Source organism: Terrapene carolina, unplaced genomic scaffold (assembly GCF_002925995.2).
Source record: "Terrapene carolina triunguis isolate 2854851 unplaced genomic scaffold, T_m_triunguis-2.0 Scaffold95, whole genome shotgun sequence".
Classification (NCBI taxonomy): domain Eukaryota; kingdom Metazoa; phylum Chordata; order Testudines; family Emydidae; genus Terrapene; species Terrapene triunguis.
In genome coordinates this window covers 49,509,698-49,529,447 of record NW_020664446.1, presented here as the reverse complement: position 1 = coordinate 49,529,447, position 19,750 = coordinate 49,509,698, and the positions used below count along the sequence as shown (strand labels likewise).

Below are 19,750 nucleotides of genomic sequence, written 5' to 3'. Positions count from 1 at the left end.
AAACCCTTTGGCAGATGTATAAACACTTCCTTTCCAATTCCCAAGAGAAAGCATGTGGAAAGTCGCAATGCTGTAATGGAATGCCCCAGGGGAAGTGGAATCACTTACATTAAGAACAAAATCTCAGACAACCATATTGCTGATAGCCCATAAAAAATCAGCTTCTCTTTACAAAGTTAGGGGCTACCACTGCTTAATGGGAGGCACATGTATAGATCTGCTAAAATGGCGGGAGTCAAGCCCACAAATAGCCTGGAGTTAAGAAGAAACTTCCCCAATAGGCATGTTACAACAGAATTGTCCATTACAGGGGAGAAGGGGAGGGTTTACATCTTCATATGAAGCATCTAGTACTGGAGAATGTCAAAGACAGGATTCCAGAAAAATGGACAATTGGTCTGATCTAATATGGCCGTTACTATGTTCTATTTTCTACCAGAAGAAATGATGACAAATTCAAACACCTGTGTGCTTTACATAGAATCATAGAAATTTAATATTTAATAATTTTAATATATGGAGATATCCTATCTCCTAGAACTGGAAGGGACCTTGAAAGGTCATCGAGTCCAGCCCCCTGCCTTCACTAGCAGGACCAAGTACTGATTTTGCCCCAGATCCCTAAGTGGCCCCCTCAAGGACTGAACTCACAACCATGGGTTTAGCAGGCCAATACTCAAACCACTGAGCTATCCCTCCCCCCATGTAGGGCTGGAAGGGACCTTGAGTCATATAGTCCAGTTCCCTGTGCTGAGGCAGGACCAAGTCAATTTAGACCACCCATGACAAGTGTTTGTCCAACTTATTCTTCAAAACCTCCAATGGTGGGGATTCCACAACCTACCTTGGTAACCTATTCCACTGCTTAACCATCCTTATAGTTACAAAGTTTTTCCTAATATCTAACCCAAATCTCCCTTGCAACACATTAATGCAACACATTAAGCCTTGCAACACATTAAGCCTCCTCCGGACCTGGAAGCTGTTCTCAGCCACCAGGTCCGTGGTGGCCACTGGGGGGGGGGGGGCAGATCTCCTCGCGGAGCCCCTGCTACACAACCCCCAGCTTCGTGTGCAGGTGGCGGAGTCCCCCGCGGTGCGCCAGAGGTTGGTCTCGGCAGAAGTCACTAGAGTCGGAGACCTCCTGGACTACGACCGGGGAGTCTGGCTGGATCCCCTGACGCTCGCTCAGCGCATGGGGCTCTCCAGGCCTGTACTCCCCGGCGCGTACTTCAGGAGGTGAGGGCCGCTTTGCCGCCCGCTGCTCGGGTCTACCTCGACCAGGTCCTGCGCGAGGGCACGCCCCGCCCACCCTCCACCCCTGGTCCTCCGGACCTTTTTATCGGGCCCCTGCCCTGTGGACCCAATCGGCCTCCCCGCCCCTTCTCCGTGAGCCGGCTGCACAACTTGCAGCCGGTTCGTTTCCTGACCGCGCCAAGGAAACATCTATACACGCTCGTACTCCACACTCTTCACTTCCTCACCCTCGTGTCCCGCCCCGATACGAAGTGGCGGGACCTCCTGCCACCTGTCGAGGGTGAGGAGCCCCGGTGGGCCAGCCTCTATTCCACCCTGGTCCCGAGACCCGCCGGGGATGTCAGTTGGCGGCTCCTTCATGGGGCCGTGAGCACGGGCGTGTACTTGGCGCGGTTTACCCCTGTCCCTGACACCTGTCCTTTCTGCGGCGTGAGGGAGACCCTGGCTCACGTTTACTTAGAGTGTGCCAGGTTGCAGCCCCTACACCGGCTCCTCACCGACATTATGGTTACACTTTTCCCCTCACCTTCTCATTTATGCACTCCCTATTCGTGGCCCCACAAAGTCGCGGGACCTCCTGGCCAACTTCCTCTTGGCCCTGGCTAAACAGGCCATCTATAAAACCAGGGAGAGGAGGTTGGCCGATGGAGGTTCCTGTGACTGTGGGGCCTGTTTCCGATCCTCTGTCCGTTCACGTATCCGGGCAGAGTTCCTCTGGGCGGCGTCCACTGGCTCCCTTGACACCTTTGAGGAGCAGTGGGCGCTGTCCGGGGTTCTCTGCTCAGTGTCCCTGTCGGGTTCCCTTCTTTTGACCCTTTAATCGCACTCCTGTCCCTGTTTTTACATTAGTTGTTTAAAAAAAAACAAAAAAACAAAAAAAAAACACATTAAGCCAATTGCTCCTTGTCCTGCCTTCAGTGCACATGGAGAACAATTGCTCACCATCATCTTTATAACAGCCCTTTATATATTTGAAGACAGTTATCAGTTCCCCCCTCAATCTTCCTTTCTCAAGACTAAATATACCCCTTTTTTTTAATCTTTCCTCTTAAGGTTGGGTTTTCTAAACCTTTTGTCATTTTTGTTGCTCTCCTCTAGAATCTCCACTTAGTCCACAAAATTCCTAAAGAGTGGGGCCCAGAACTGGACACAGTACTCCAGCTGAGGCCTCACCAGAGCTGAGTAGAGTGGGACAATTAGCTCCCATGTCTTATATACGACACTCCTGCTAATACACCCCAAAATTATATTAGCCTTTTTTGCAACTGCATCACATTGTTGACTCATATTCAATTTGTGACGCACTATAAACCACTTACCAGTTATTCCCCATTTTGTAGTTGTGCATTTGATTTTTTCTTCCTAAGTGTAGTACTTTGCACATGCACTTTATTGAATGTCATCTTGTTGATGACAGCCCAATTCTCCAGTTTATCAAATTCAGTTTTTGAATTTGTTTTGTTCTGTCCTCAAAACCCCTCCCAGCTTGGTGTCATCCGCAAATTTCATAGGTGTATTCTCCACTCTGTTATTTAAGTCACTAATGAAAATATTGAATAATACAAGATCCAGGACAGACCCATGCTGAACCCCATTAGATACATCCCCTCAGTTTGACAGCGAACTATTGATAACTACTCTTTGAGTACTGTCTGTCAACCAGTTTTGTACCCACCTTACTGTAATTTCATCTAGACTATATTTCCCTAGTTTGCTTCTGAAAATGTCATGTGGGACTGTGTCAAAAGCCTTACTAAAACCAAGATGTATCACATCTACAGTTCCCCCCATCCACTGGGCTGCTAACTTTATCAAAGAAGGTACTTAGATTGGTTTGACTTGTCAAAGCTTGTAAATTTCAAATCCCATAGAATCAGATGACGCAAAATTCACTTGCTAGCCCCTTTTCTTATTAGTTACCTTTTTTTTTCCCTGGGTGTAAAAATAAATAAATAAATGCAAACTTACCTTGTTGCTAAGATTCACATTAGCATTTCTAGTAAGAAGCAATGACACCATGTCCACATGGCCTTCCTGGGATGCAAGATGTACAGGGGCAATACCCTGTCTGGTAATAGCGTTAGCATCAGCACCATATTCAAGCAATGTAGTCGCTATATCCATCTGGTTTTTCTTGGCAGCTATGTGCAGTGGTGTATAACCATTCTGTCAATATAAAACATTTGATTACAGGCTCATCTGTGAAATACCACAGTAAATTACTTTTCTGTACAAACTTGATTTTATTATCCTAAATGATCAGTTCTAAAAATTCAGTCCTGACATGAATGAGCTTAAAATTTGACCATTTTAAAAAGCGACACATCAGAACTTTAATAACTATTTTAAAATCATCTCTGTAAATAAGAGAATTGAAAGAAATTTGAATGGCACTTTCTAAATGTGGAAAATGTAGCCCCAATATAGAGCAGTGCAATGTACAAACAAAGACTTCATAACCGTTTGAGACACCTTTCATAGTTATTTGCTACTTTTCCTTAAAGGTCTAAGTACATATTAACTCTGTAATGTACAGAAGGGATGGGATTCGCTATTATATACATGTTCATCTTTAGTCACTCAGAACAGCTGTTAGTGTTTGTTTTCTTCCATTTCTTGGTGTGAACCAGAGTATTATATATGAGAATTGGGGTCAGTCTTTCTTGTAACACAAACTTTATTGCAAAGTTTGTCCTAATCTTGTTGGGAGGCAGTTTTAGACACCCTATTTTGGGCCAGAAAAGGATATGTCAATATGAACTTCTGGTTTCATATCCCTGAACTCTTTCCTTCTTTCTAATCTGTGCATCCAGGTATTTCTAATAAGTTCATTTCTGAGTATCAAATTCAATTTCAACTGTACAGAATAATCTTAGAGTTCCAAAAGGAAGGACAGGATTTAGCAAAAAACCTGCAATTTGTTTTACACACAAAGGGCTTGTCTATGTGGCTAGTTATACAGCACACTAAGTGGCTGTGAGGACACTACTACCATGTACTAAAACTTTAGCAGTTTCAAGGCACGTTACCTTTTAGTGCAATGTAACAAGCTCCACACAGACATTAAGGGTATGTCTACACAGCAATTAAACATCTGCGGCTGGCCTGGGTCAGCTGACTCAGGCTTCCAGGGCTCAGGCTGCACAGCTGTTTAATTGCTGTGTAGATGTTCAGGCTCAGGCTGGAGTCAGAGCATCTACACAGTAATTAAACAGCCCCACAGCCCAAGCCAGCTGACACGGGTCAGCTGTGGTGTTTAATTGCTGTGTAGACATCCCTTTAGTGTGGGACAGGCTAGTGCGCTGTACTTTCACACCTCAGCTTGCTATGCACTATCCATGAAGACAAGTCCTAAGTTTCTTTAAGCACTTATTAAAATCAATGTGTGCGAGGCTTTGTCTACACTAGCACTTTTGTGAACAAAACTTTTGTGTGTTTTTTCACACCCCTGATCAAGAATAAGTTTCACCGACAAAAGCGAGTGTCTCCCGCTGACATAGCTACCGCTTGTTGTTTGGAGATCTTTAATTATGCTGGTGGGAGAGCTCTCTCCTGCTGGCATAGAGTGGCTACACAGGCGACCATACAGCTGTATGTCCGTAGTGTAGACATAGCCTAAATCAGCTAAACAGATTTAAGAACCATGGGTAACACACTGGTCAGGGGTATGGCCAGCCTTTGGATACTGACTATGATGCTTATTGCACCTGGTCCTGTTATTCTTCTAGAAATAGTGTGTTAATCTTAATTTTAAAACCATTGGAAAAGAGAGTGTGTGTGTGTGTGTGTGTGAGCGAGCACGAGAGAAAGCGCTTTTAAAGAAGTGGGATTCCAGCTGGATGGAACCATATAGCAAGTACCATGAATATTCCAGACTACATGGGCCTGAACCCCTAACAGCTTTGGAAACAAACCCAACATAAAATAGGACCCAACTCCCCTTTTCAGGTAGTGGAAGAACCTTTTCCCCTTAAACAGTGGAAGAACAACTGCCAGAAACTCACTAAATCTACCCTCTCACACAGTGGCACCCATGCTTGACTTGTTTCCCCACTCCCACTAGGTCTCCTGATCTCTCATAATTTCCTTGGGGGAAGTGATTGAAGGATATACTCAAAGGCAGAAACTATCCATTGTGTATGGAAATAAGATGCCTTCCTCCCACACAATGATGAAACCCACTCCACTTCCTACTGTGTGCTGCTGAGGTAACAAAGACAAAAAAAGATATTTTTAAACTCCTGTATTTTTGCCTGTATCCCACCTATTTGCCCTTCACAGCTTCAGTTCTTCCTAGGGGCATGAGATTGCCTGTCCTAATGAGCAGGTCAGAGTCAGTCCTCTTGTGGCTGAAAACTGCATATCCTCTGGAGGTGAATCCGCTCTTTGAGCTTGTGCCTCCAGGGGTAGCTGAGCAGTACTCAACAGGAACTAAGGTACTGACTGTGGTGTGGCGATGCAAGCAGGAACAAGGAACACATAGGGGCATGCATGGTTACACCAGTGTTTTGTTAGCATTAACCCAGAAAAGAGACAGCACTAATTCTGGATGTAGTGAAATCTGTGACATTAAGGGTCAGATCCTGCAAATGGATCTAGATGGATGGACTACAGTACCCAAATGGAGCCCTTGTGAAGTCGAAGAGACTCCTCACGAGCACAAGAGTCTGCCTGCATGGTTCTCAGTGTAAGACTGTGCCCTTCCAGAACACTGAAGTACACTGGTCTAGGAACCTCTACACATACACGCCAACAGAAAAATTATGTTAAAAGAACTTTACTTGTCAAGTCAAAGGTTGCCTTTGCAACCTTAATTTGTCCCCATTGTGCATATGCAGTATAATACAGTCTTTAATTACATGCTCATACATTATTTTTTTCCACAGGACACCTGCCTCATTCAGTAAACAGAATGTATGGTGCTCACTCTATGAGCAGCCATTCAATATTTTATTTTATCCTCACTGTTCAGTATGCATTATTTGTTCTACACTATTCAAACCCTGAAAATAGAATTATTAATTTCCTCCTGGGCTTTTCTATGGTGCTCATCACTATACTACCAGAGTGCTTCAGAAACATTAATGAATGTATTTTCACAACACTCCTATGAAGTGAATGGGTGATATTATCCACATTTTATAGATGGGAAGCTGAAGCAGAGAGAGATTAAAGGTCAAAAGTACCTGATGTTGGGTACTTTATCTGAGATGCTTAGACCCTAATTTTTCAGAGCACTTAGCACTTTGTGTGTTCAAAGCACAGTCCCACTAACTTCAGTTACAGCTGTGAGTGCTCTGCACTTCTGCCAATCAGATCTCAGGGTCTCAAGTTGGACACTCATAAAATGAGGAAAACACAATTAGTGACCACCTGCAAAATGTTTGGTTTAAATGACTTGTCTAGTATCACATAGAAACTCTGTAGAAAAGGCAGGAATAGAATCCATTCCATTCATGCATGGAACATTTTAACTCCAATGTTTAGTTTAGCAAAGTTATAAGCAACTGAAAACAGGGGATTACAATAGGACGTATAGGCAACCCTATAATAGGTGATGCCACCAACCCCACCTATAATATAGAGGTATTATGCACGCACATGTATTTAAAGTCCATTCATTCACATTTCTAGCTAAACTTGTTTCAAATATGTTTGATCAGTCATTGCAGACAGGGTTGATGGTAGAACACAAGTTTTCAGTACTGTTCTAACCAGTTTTAGCTTTTCCACACTGGCTGTTGGAAACTGTTTTAGACACTGGTTTAGCTGAGATCTTGTTTAAATTGAATGTAAACCAGGTTCTTTAACTTGGTTCCTAGCTGTAGGACCAAAAACTACTGTCTGTGAAAAAATATCTTTTTCTGACTTTAGTGAGCTAGCGCCACTGAGCAGGGAGGGAATGGAAAGACCATATTACTATTGTCTGAAGGCAACTAGCCTTCAGATCAAATATTGGCTGAGTACAGTTTACAGTCCCTCTGACCAAAGAGAAAGAACTGTTTCCTTTCTCTCCAACCCCATCAAGGCCTTCCAGCTCAGTCTGATGCCAAACATAAAAGTGAACTTTCTAAGTCTAGCTATGGAACTGAGCACAAAAGCATGTGCATATTCCTAGCCATTGGCTACATGCCCCCTACGAAGCCAAGCTTCTGACACAGAGGCAATACATAAATAAAAGGAAGTACAGAGTTAATACATTCTATTTTCATTTGAAAAATAGTTCACATTCTTAAAAGAGTAAAAAGAACTTTCAGCACAAGAGAAACATATAGAACAGCTGAAAATACATCTGATATGTGCCTGATAGCTTCACAAGTAAGTCCAGCCTCTAACATGTGAAGGAAAACCAGTGCATTTTGTACATCTTGCAAAAAGGCAGAGTTTACTTTTTTGCAAATGCATTTTCATATGTTCATAACTGTATTTTACTCAGTGAAACTGAAAGTTGTAAGTCGCCAAGAGTACGCAAATAAAGAGCTGAAAATCCAAGTAAAAATTCAGCTCACTCTCAATCTGCATCTTTTCCTCATGATAAGGACCCGACTATCACAATAAATAGACTTACAGGGGATGGGAGATGTTCAGGGGGAAGTGTTTGATTATTCTGACTGTAACAGGAAAAAACAAGGGATGAGTGGAAGGGTAGACAGAGATGGCAACTGAAAACTAGAGAAGAGAATTAAGGACAAGGATTGCAAAATGGATAGTGAACTCAAATTAATTGCTGCTATCTAAAACCAAGATGAACACTGTAAAAAGAAATAGGCATAGAGCAAAATACAGCAATGTCAGCATTAACTGTCCATCCCAGTTTTCAGTTGCACCAGGGGTCTGGGACTACAACTAATTCGCTCTTTCACAGCTCACTTTTTGAAGTGAATATTGTAATGCCAGTCTGATGGGCCAGTCAAAAGGTCAATATTAAAGAGGTACAGCAGGGCTAAAAAACAATTGTTGAAGAAGCTGATTGTGGTACTAATGATGATCTATACGACATTACACATTTATTTATCAGACTGAATTTACAAAAGGAATGAGAGTTCATCTGCCCCATGATCACATCATCTATTAGCTGACTGCACAGCATATCGCCGAAGGCCATAGCATGCTATTGTTAATTTCAGTTAGTATTTATGCTCAACTCAGTGTGTTGCTGTGGTTCACTTGCTGTAAAATACTAACAAATGTTGTGTTTTAAGAAGCCTTTCAGCTAGCACCAAAAACCACAAGTGGCAGCTGCTAACCCATTTGGTTACAGATGTGTGAATGAAGTGTCAGAATATGAGACTCTGGTTATCTTTATGCTGTAATTTTATCATTTTGGTTTGGGCTTCAGAAGCTCTTGGCATTTGGTGAAGCCACAGTCCTTGACCATATGGGAGAGCCATGCTCTATGACAGTTATGTTTCTTTCAGCAAAAACTAGGTCAGTAGCTTCTAGTCACCTGCAGAAGGACGTTTCTTTCACTGCTGCATTTAAAATCACTGTGCTGGGATGGAAAAAAATCAGAGATCACCCCAGTTCGCTTCCTGGGGCATTGTGTTGGCACATCTCTATAAAAGTTATTGATTTTTGGCTTTACCGTTGTTTCTCTGTTTATTTAACTTCACTTCCCTCATGCACTTCACATTATGTGACTGAACAAGGTGGGTTGCCCCTTAAGGGATAGACGGCCAGCCAACCCTGGTTACTCAGGAGGAACACCTGAGCAGGGACCAGCTGATTCCCCTCTTGAGGGCAGCAGGAAGCTGTAGAGGGGACAGTGTGTTTGTGTGTGTGCTGGTGCTCAGACAGACCAGAATGGAGTACAAAGGCTGCTGGGAGCAAGCAGGCTCCAGCAGAGAAATCTGGAACTTGCTTTATGTTGTTGTTTTCTTTCTGGTTTGTGTTTCTTGGAAAATAAATAGAATCCTGGCTGAAGGGCCTGCGAAACTGATCTGTTGCATGCATTACTGAAGAAGCCCCTCAAAGGTAAAACTGAGGCAGGGGGCTGCTTGCAGGGCCACCTTGAGGCTATGAGGGGGCATGTGGGAGTCAATGTCATTGAAATATGATATATAAGAGACTACATTTCCCTCTGTGATCTGTCTCCTCTTTAGCCATGCAGAAAGACTTTGTGTGTCATGTCTGCATTTGGTCCCACTGCAGAGGAAGACAATCAAGAGGTGTAGTTTGTGCATATATGATTTTGGCCTCTGCACACAATCTTCATCTTCAATATTTGTTGTTTGGGATGCTGTTTAGGACCATGCCCATCACCATCGTATCCAAGCATGCTTCAGGCCTGTTTTATTTACTGATGTTGACACACTGGTGATAAATGGTGGATGTAGAAAACTGCATTATCCTGGGCTTTCTGAGTCCAGGGGATGCTGTGGGATATTCAGAAGAGCCCATCATGGATTCAGGCACATTGGATTTCCCACATCCCTTTTTAAGTTTTATATTCATATATCAATATTTTTAGGCTCATTTATGCAGATGTTGCTCTCTCTATATCACTCCCATGCTCCCCCGGTGCCGCCCCCCCTACACACACACCTGAATTCTTGTGCTGTGTTTTGTTTTGTCCTGTCCTGTCTACATTAAATTGCAATCTGTTCAGGGCTGTGGCTGTGTTTTTCTATTTCTAAATACTGTAATGAGATCCATTTGCAGTGCTTCAGAAATGCTTATGAAGAATACTAATGCTCAAACGGACAAATCCCATCCTAACGTGTTTTCCTAAAAGGATGCTGTGACAAAGTGCAGGGCTATTACTGGGTGTCTGCTGAACAGGGAGTTAACCCCGGCTCATTTCCCCCCATCTACCTTAGCACAGATGCTAAGGGGAAGGGACATAAAGGTGGTCGCATGTGAGACAGTGTTAGGGAGAATGCGTAATGGGAGGCAAGATGGGCTCCATACTCAGTAGTCATGGGACCTGACTGAAACCCAAGCTGGGTGGGGGTGGGGATTCTACTCTGTTAACTAATTCTACTTCCTTGTTATAAACACTATCCTTTGGGGGGAAAGACCTTGTTGGTTGCCGCTCTTTCTCCCTCCACTGAGTCATTCTACCAGCCTACAGATCCCTATGTGGATGAAAGACATTAATGAACAGGGTCAACAGGGTGCACCGTAACTGGAAGCCATAATGAATAATGCTGAGACAGAACAGAGAAAAAATTATATCAAAAGCATGTCTGCTGTTCCCTTGCATTGACCAACATTTGTACCTTTGCAGATGCGTGAGGTGAAGCTCCCTGGTCCAAGAGCAGAAGTGCCACTTTCTGATTATCGTAGTGTGCAGCTACGTGGAGTGGAGTTAAACCACTCTAAAAACACATGCAGAACAAACAAGCATTGTTATAACTACCATCAGTGAAAACACAGGAATGCAGAGAATTAGGTTAAACTAGATACGGTGAGAACACAGTGATATTATTCATTTCTGTCTCCAAACTCTCCATTAACTTTTGAGACAACACACATTAGAAGAGACAAAAGCTGTTCCTTGTCTGTGAACACCCTGTTCACACCCTTATTTAGGGTAAGATTGTGACTTTGCCCAGGGTCAGAGGGAAGGGGAAGAACATATCTGACTGGCCCAGGAGCAGACCAGGAAAGGAATTGGCACTTTGAATCACAGCTCCTGTCCTAATTTCCCTTTGCCCAAGGGTGTAAGTAAACCACTATTGATCCATTCGATTTTCCTGTTCATGCTGGCTCAGCACTGTCGCGTTGTGAACCCTTGGCTCCTCCAGTTCCCTGCTCACCAGCATGGGGGACGGGAGAGCAGAGTCCTGTCCCCCGATCTCTTCCCTGTGCTCTGGCTGAGCAGGGAAGTCAGGAAGCGCTTTACACTTTCTTATTTCCCTGGGTGGACACATGAAAGAAATGACAGTATTGCCCTAATGATGTTAAAATCCATTTCTCATGGGATTGCTGACCTTACTGGGATATAGCTATACGATGATGAACAGAAGATTTCAATTAAACCCAAAACTGTGGCAGTGGATATTAGCAAGTGCTTGTGTGATAGTAAGTAGCTGCTATGGTATTATGGTACATGGGTATGTACATGAAAGTGGGCAGTGGCCTTTTCTGTCCTACCTTTCCAGCAGCATCTGGAGATGCATTCTTCTGAAGCAGAAGGTTGGCTACTTCAATTTTTCCATATTTTGCAGCTACATGCAGAGGAGTAAACCCTTTCTGTAAGAGAAAAAGGCTACGTGATGGCCTTGGACAATCCTCTCCCAGAGGTGTCTGGCAGTTCCAGTCACACAGGTGGCTCTGGCCTATCACGTTACTTCTTGTTTCCTTTCCTTCTCTTACATAGCTGTTAACCACAGTAGGTGCAACTAGTCTGTCTCTTCTTTGTTTCCAGATACCTTCATGGGCCTGGAGGTCGTTCTTTGCAGGGAAAAGCCCAGACACCCATTGAAGCAGCTGGAAACAAGGAGCAGCAGCCAACTATGTAATCAGAGTAGCTTTCCACTGACAACCAGCAAGTGCTTCATTGGTCACCAGTGGTCCCGGACATGGTTTGGGAAGCACTCATATCTATGCCACTTGGTGAAAATTTCAGCTGTGCAGTCCTTTCACTATGAAATCAATATACACCCAAATGGAATCATGCCCATAGTTTGCCTGGAAAAGGGCAGACATTTTGTTGTTTGGAAGAGTAGAAATGTTTGTGTCTTATGGTAAACAACCTAGAAATTAGTATTCTATCTCTGGAGTTCATGTTGCACTTATGCCAGCTAATGTTCATCACACACGATAGGCATTGCTAGACAAATGTGCTGAGCTTAGTCTTTAAAAATTAGACAAGTCTATCAAAGCAGATTACACATATCCATGAGAACAACTGAGCCGTGACATTAAAAAAAAAATCAATATGTTTTTATCACTAGGCTATGTTATAAATCAAGCATAGAAGTGAAAACATGTTATCTTTATCCTCCTGGATAATAGAATGTAGTTAATTCCTATGTCACTTGGTATGCACATGTGACTCCGGCACCAAATTCACTGGCAACTAAGCCAAAACCTTTTAAAGCATTTGGGCGATCACTTCTACAACTCCCTTACCTTTGTAATTATAGCTAAAGATGCACCATGATCCAAAAGAACTGAGGCTACATCTTCATGTCCCTCTCGAGCAGCAAGATGTAGTGGGGTATACCCAGAAGTAGTGGCTGCATTCGGAGATGCTCCTTGCTGTAACAACTGCTGCACTATATCAGCTTTTCCCAATCGGGCAGAAATGTGTAGTGGCGTTTGGTCATCCTAAATATAAAGATGACAGGAATACAGTACAGTCTGCATAAGGACATTATTTGCTGAGATGTTGTTGTTATGCAACTGTAAATGACTATTAATTCTATCAAGGCTAAAACTACTGAATAGTCCATGCTGTTTTTCCTCTCTGTCATATGATTAAGGGATGTAGTGCCTGAAGGTGCTTTGTTACAGAAAATGTTTCCCACACACAATGTGATCAAGAACAGAAAATAAGGTATTCAAGTTTCTCAATCTGTCCCTGCATTGCATCATTTTACCATGAAATTATATTGCAGGCCATATTGTACTAAGGGCCTCATCAAAGCTACAGTGGATTTAGAGCTGTCCCTTGACTTGATTTATAGAGGTATTTAGGCACTTAGTGGGATTTTCGAAAGCATCTAGGCAGCTAACACCCAATGAAATCAATGAATTTTTGGCTCCTAGATGCTTTTGAAAACCCCACTATGCATCTAAATACCTTTACAAATCTAGTCCAAAGATCTTAACCTGTTCTATGACCTCCTGCAATATCTAATCACACCAGAAGGAGTTTGGGAGGAGTGAGAATCCTTGGCACTTAATTTCCTTATTTTATGTATTAAAACACATCTTTTATGTTTATTTAGAAGTGAGCAATTCCTTTCATAGTCTCTGTCTCAATAATGGAGAATTCCAGAGAAACTGGTAAAAAGTTTCAAATCTGTTTAAAAAAAAAAAAGTAAGGGCGCCCGTTATACTTGGTTATCTTCAATTATTATTTTTTTAAAAACAGAATACTACAAAAATTATGTGGCACTGAAATCCATGTTCTTTTATAGAGATTGCAATGACTCATTTCAGAACAGCAATGCCACTGTACTTAGGCTTAGGAGTTGCTCTGAGAAGAGCCTCACAGATTATTTTCAGTGAAGAAAAATAAATAGATTGAGTCACTTAAGTGTAGTCTGTGACCTTGCACCAGGGGCCTACCAGATCATTTCACCTTCTTTCATTAGTTGTTTCTGTAAATTATGTACTGACATTTTCCTACACTTCCACATTGCACGATCTTGGTTCCAAGCAATCTCAGTTGTCTTCAACAAACCATCCTGCCATGTCACACCACCTCCCCTTGTTCCTCCCCACAGAGACTAGGAATAATCCACATTTACTTAATTATCCATTCTTTGGTGACAGCACCTTTTTCCAATTGAGACATCCTACTTCAATCACCCACTCCTTAATATCTGATCTATTATGGAGAAATTCCTACAGGTAAATTGCTATTGCTTTGAAACCACTGTATTTTTTGCCTGACTGTGACGTGGCAGTCCAACCATCACTGCTTTCTTCTCTGCAAGACTACTACATCTGACTTTTAGGTGTTCCAGAGATGTCAGCACTGTCTGGAGTCCTTTGTGAAGCACTCTTTCAAAGTATATTTATTTTTTGAATGTATACAGAGCAAAGCTTTGTGAGATGACAGCAGATGCCTATGGCACAGGGATGATAGTTTTACACATAATAAAAACAATTTCCCCCCACCCAGTAAAACTGAGGGGAAAAATGACCATCAGTACCAGCTTCACCCCATCTGCCTTATCTATACATTTGTAGTGCACTCACCTTAGTATCTGAGCACCAAACAGAAACAAAAAAGATCATTATCACAATATAAAGACCAACACACGGTTTCACTTCCTTGCTCCCTCCCCAGAGGCTGGGAAGAAAATGTTTCACTTTAATTGGCAAAACGTCCTGGCTTTGCTCAGTGTACCCTTTGTTTATTTATTATACGTGGAATATCACCTTACCTTAGCTTTAGCTTCTACCTGAGCTCCATTTTGTACTAGGTATCGAACAACTTCTGCTTGGCCAGCTCTGGCAGCCATATGTAGTGCTGTTTCTCCTCTCTAACATGTAGTAGTGAAAGCAAAACACAGTCAAAGATTCAGTAAAAAAAAAAGAAAACCATGTTTAATCAGTAAAAAAACCTCATGATCCAATTTAAAATAATTACCACATGATTTTTTTTTTTTAAGGAGTAGTTTGTGAGCAGGATGTGGAAGCAAATCAATATTTGACCTCTAGAGCTATACCTTGGAAAGTAATTTATTCCAGCATCAGTTTGCTAATAGGATAGTACATTAGTGTTCTCTCCTTTTGTTGAAAAGAAAACAAAGCTCTTGTTCACTTGTAGTCTATTTACAATGTTAAAATGATGTCAGATTAAATGACCACTCAGTTGGTCAAACATTTAGAATGATTGCAAAATTTATGTATTCAGATGTGCTGATTTTCCTCTACATTCCTGCTGTTATGCCCCATGACCCAAATGTCTGTTGTGATCTGACAAGCACTCGGTTGAGTGAACACAAAAAATCATTACTAAGTACATAAATCCAAGGCTTAACAAAAGATGCATATCCAAGGAAACCAGAATGATTTCAAGAGGGAAATTGTTTTCTTGATTTTTGTACTTCGCTGGATCTTTTAATCCAAATGTTGCCTAAGTTACAGATGGTGCTGCATGTGTGTATAATTTAATATTGTTTACAGAACAAACCATCTAAACAGTGCTCTCTTTTGATAGTGTCCATCTCTCTGTTTTGAAGAGATACTTTCATGCCAAATTATAAAAGAAGGATTCAGATTTACATCCTTCTTTTTTCCTAAAGCAATGAGTGTAGTTTGTCAAGTACACACCTAAACACCACTTCCCTGGGAGCCTGGGGCACGCAGCTCTCCTCCAGTAAAAGTGCACTTGTACAGCTGTATGGACACATGCAATATGTCCTGACAATCTGCTGCAATCTGTTGACAACAACAGAACTTGCCTTAAATGGTAAGGCCTCTGGTGTTCTGGGGAAGCAGAGCTCAAGCAGTCAAGTGCACTTCTCAAAAATTAGATGTGCTAAGTTAAGCTGTAGTGAGTGAGTTCTCATTCTTTAGGTTAGCAAATAAATAGTTTAATATAATCAGTTCAGGATAAAACTAAGGCCATATCTACACTAAAGGCACTACAGCTGCAATGCCACAGCTATACTGCTGTAGTGCCAGAATGTAGATGCTTCCTACCTTGACGGAAGGGGTTTGTCAGTCAATGTACGTAATCCATCTCCCCAAGCTGTGGAAGCTAGGGAGATGGAAGAATTCTTCTGTTGCCCCACCTGCATCTACACCGGGGTTAGGTCAGCTTACCCATGGCTCTTGGTAGTGATAACTAGGTCAATCTAAATTTTAAGTGTAGATCAGGCCTAAAGCAAAACTTTCTCAGGGTCCTGTAAACCCACTTGAGTGATCCTCGGTTCTCACAACTCCCACTGACTTCTTGAGGAGCTATGAGTGCTGATCACCTCTCAAGAGGTGGTCAACACCTTACAGTATTGGACCCTTAAATAAATACCAATATCAGAGATTCTAGTTCATTAAAAATGTGTTTCCATGCTACTGAGAAGAAAGTCATTGCTCACCACATTGGTAGTGTTGGGTGATGCTCCATGATGCATCAGCTGTGACACAATATTTACATGTCCCATGAAGGCAGCAACATGGATTGGAGTTAGGCCCGACTAAAAACAAACAAACAAACAAGCAAAATTAACTTGCTAGTTTTACATTATCTTCTTTGAACAAAGCATGGGGACACTGACTAGTTTAAAAATCAATATAGCCAAGTGCTTGCTGTTTTCAAATGACCGAACAAGGCCTTGATCTTGGAAAGACTTACACAAATATTTAGCTTTAAGCACATGCGGAATTGGGGCTTTATATGTGCTTAGGATTGAGAGGTATAAATAATAAACATTGTAGTTAGTTCAGCAATTCACTAAAATCTATACATTAATGAGGAAGGTGAAATTTTGCTTCCACTTAAAATTTTGCTTTTATATTAAATTTAACATTTTTTAAAGGAAATAAAGAAATTTTCATTACAAACCAATACTGGACTGGAAAAAAATGGATACAATTGTTTCTGGTATGAAGATGCAACTTGCTGAAACACAGGGTTAATGCAGGTGGATTTACTGTCGCTTCTCCCCACCACCTCCAATTTTTTTCCAAGTAAGTGAAAATGCCCATTGATCATATTGGTCAATGTTACCCATCTACTTCCATGAGAGGAGGCAAGTTCAAAACCACTGCAGAGTGCAGAAGAGTGCTAGCTCTACAGAACGTTTCCTTTCTCCTTGAAACTACGCAGACTTCCAGCACTAGAACTCTGTGGGGCTGTCCTTCCACAGGATTTGGGGGGATAGACAGGGGATCAGCCACTCAACTGGGCACACTCCCTTGCTGACCCCAAGGCAGGGCCGGCTCTGGCTTTTTGGCCGCCCCAAGCAAAAAAACAAAAAAAAACCAAACAAAAAAAACACCTGCGGCCTGGCCGGAGCGCGGGTGCAGGGGGACCGGCTGGGGGACAGGGGAGAGGGAGGGAGCGGGCGGGAGAGAGAGAGAAGGGGGTGGCCAGGGCTACAGCAGGGGCACTGCCACGCGGCCCCTCCCGCTGTGCCGCCTCCTGCCGCCTGCCGCGAGGGCTCCGCTCCGGTCGGCGGGGAGGGAAGGAAGAGGACTGCCCTGCAGGGCGCTCTGGTTCTCCGTGCCGCCGCTCCCTAAAGGGCGGCCGGAGCGGAACAAGAACAAAACAAAAAAAAAGAGCGGCCGTGCCGCCCTAGGATTGGGCAGAATGCCGCCTCGAACAATCTGCCGCCCCAAGCACCAGCTTGCTCAGCTGGTGCCTGGAGCCGGCCCTGCCCCAAGGATTTCCCATCAGAAATCCAATTAATATTTAATAGTTCTCCAAGCAGCATTACAACCCCAGAGTCCCCTTCACAGCTGCTGCTGCACAGCTGTGGTGGAAATCAGCAAGTGTCTGTATGTTCTCTAATGGAGCAGTGCTGCAAGGGGAAGGATATCATTTATAAAGAGGTACCAGATCTCTATGGATCTCAGAAGATCTCTTGATTTTGGTGACTAACCCCTCACCCCATTTCATCAGAACTGTGAATAAGAAACTGCAAGTTTGTCTCCTAATCTGGAAAAGCCAGCATGAGAGAGGATGTGGCCCAAAGAATCTAGTTTGTTACTAGCTCTAACTCAGCGGTTCTCAACCCAGGGCCTGTGGGCCGCATGTGGCCCAATTAGCACACAGCGGTGGCCCAGCTCAGCTGTGTGCGAAAGACTGCGGGCTCCGGGCTACCCTACTGCAGGCTACCGCTGGCCCCATGCACCGGCTGCCACCTGGCCATGCACAGTGGGGCTCATGGACCCGGTGGAGTCTGGGGTCCTAGATGCCCCCCACGGCAGGTCTCGGGGTCTGGGCAGCAGACTTCCCTGCCATCCAGCAGGCTCCGGGTTGCCCTGCTGCCTGGCTGGACTGCCAGCTCCCCTGCCGCAGGGCTCCGGGGTCCAGGCTGCCAGCTCCCCTGCCATACGGCGGGGCTCTGGGATGCCCCGTACAGCAGGGCTTGGGGTCTGGGCAGCTGGCTGCCACCTGCCCCCCCGCAGCAGGCTACGGGGTGAGAATCTTGGCTGCCCCCTTAGCGGGGCTCGGGGTTCAGGCAGCCAGCTGTTGCCTGCTCCCCCACAGCGGGCTCCAGAGTCAGGGCCCTGGCTACCCACTCTGCGGGGCTCAGGGTTCGGGTGCCAGCGGGTCTTGGGGTCCGGGCGGCTAGCTGCCCCCCAAGCCCCAGCTGTGGGGCTCGGGATCTGGCCAGCCAGTGGGGCTCAGGGTGTGCACGGCTGGCTTCCCCCTGGCCCCCCGCAGCAGGGTCCGGGTAGCCAGGGGGATCGGGGTCGTAGGTGCCCCCTGCACAGCAGGGCCTGGGGTTAGGGTCCCTGCCCCAATCATCACAAACATTAACCCATGTGCAAAAAAGGCAAGTTTTCAGTGGAAGAGAGGGGCAAGATGGAGGATCTATAAAAAGGTATGGAATCTGCAAAAAATAATCATATTAATAAACAGTTGTACAATAATGATGACATAAGACAGGTCACATTTGGGACCAACTTTTTCTGTCCTCCTACTCTTGACAAAAAGGACAGAACCTGTTGGTTTCAGATTTCTCTAGCGAAGAACACTGTGCAGCTGTCTGGCCAATGTACTGATAGCCACATAAGAGATTAAACCACCTTTGTTCATGACTGCAAATGTAGTGGCTCCAAAATATCCTCTTCTGCAGCGTCACCATCACAAGTCACCATGATATACTAATGGCTCATGACAGAAGTGGAAGGGAAGACAGAGCAGTAGTGGTGACCAAGTGCAGTATATGAAGAAAGTATTCTTCCACCATAACACCTGCAATTCTCCTGTTGAAAGAACTGTTTCTGGGTTGTGGATAACCTTATTAATCTGGGCTGTCTTCACCAGATAATGGAGTTGAGCATTTTATGCTGTATTTTCTAATCTTTTGTGGATAAGGTCACCTAGACTCAGACAATTACTACAGCTGAGCTACATTTTTGGCCAAAAGATTCATAGTTGGGTCAACCCAAACATTGTTTGAATTCATGTCAATTTCAGAAAATTGTTTTAAAATAAAAAATGAAATATTTTTGGAAGTTTCAAAATGAACTGTTTCAACATCATTGAAAATGAAACATTTCCATTTTTCAGGCCACATTCACAAGGGGATTTTAGGTGCCATTCACAAAAAACCCAGGAGGAGAAGGAGGCAGCAAATCCCTCCCCTTCTTATATCCAATAGCCCAGATATTAGGACACTCACCTGGGAGTGAGAGATCCAGTTCCAATCCCCACTCTGAAGCAGAGACTTGAACCAGGTGTCCTATCACCAGGCTCTAGGATATTTTGGGGCAGGTTTCTCTCAGTCTTCCCTTCCGAAGCTGTTCCATTTTGTATAAATAATTAAATAGTCATTGGAGCAGGACCAGTATCCAGGTGTCTCTCCTCCAAGGTGAGTGCCTTAACACCAGGCTACAGAGTCATTTTTTCTTTCTCTCTCACCCAACAATTATTCAAGTATTTTATACAAAGTGGAACAGCTTCACAATCTGAGAGAGACCCATGCTAGAATGCACCACAGGCTGGCGGTTAGAGCACTCACCTAGGAAGGTGGATACCTGGGTTCAAGCCCCTGTTTCAGAGAGGGGATTTGAACATGGATCTTCCACGTCTCAAATGAGTACCCTAATCACTGTGCTGTTGAGTATAAGAGGGGCACCACCACTTACTCCTTTTTTTTTTTTTTTTTTTTTTTTTTTTTTTTTTTTTTTT

The 19,750-nt window shown here is 43.7% G+C and overlaps 1 protein-coding gene across 2 annotated transcripts in view; it reads right to left on the bottom strand.

The window, feature by feature from the left end:
* The window catches only part of ANK3 (ankyrin 3), a 387,324-nt gene that overhangs the window by 132,081 nt on the left and 235,493 nt on the right, over positions 1-19,750 (bottom strand). For both annotated transcript variants that reach the window (XM_026651166.2, XM_026651165.1), the window contains 6 exons: positions 15,984-16,082; positions 14,325-14,423; positions 12,337-12,534; positions 11,356-11,454; positions 10,479-10,577; positions 3,226-3,423 (listed from right to left, as the gene is read on the bottom strand). In XM_026651166.2, the coding sequence (XP_026506951.1) occupies positions 3,226-3,423; positions 10,479-10,577; positions 11,356-11,454; positions 12,337-12,534; positions 14,325-14,423; positions 15,984-16,082 (792 nt within the window). The remainder of the gene's footprint in view (positions 1-3,225; positions 3,424-10,478; positions 10,578-11,355; positions 11,455-12,336; positions 12,535-14,324; positions 14,424-15,983; positions 16,083-19,750) is intronic.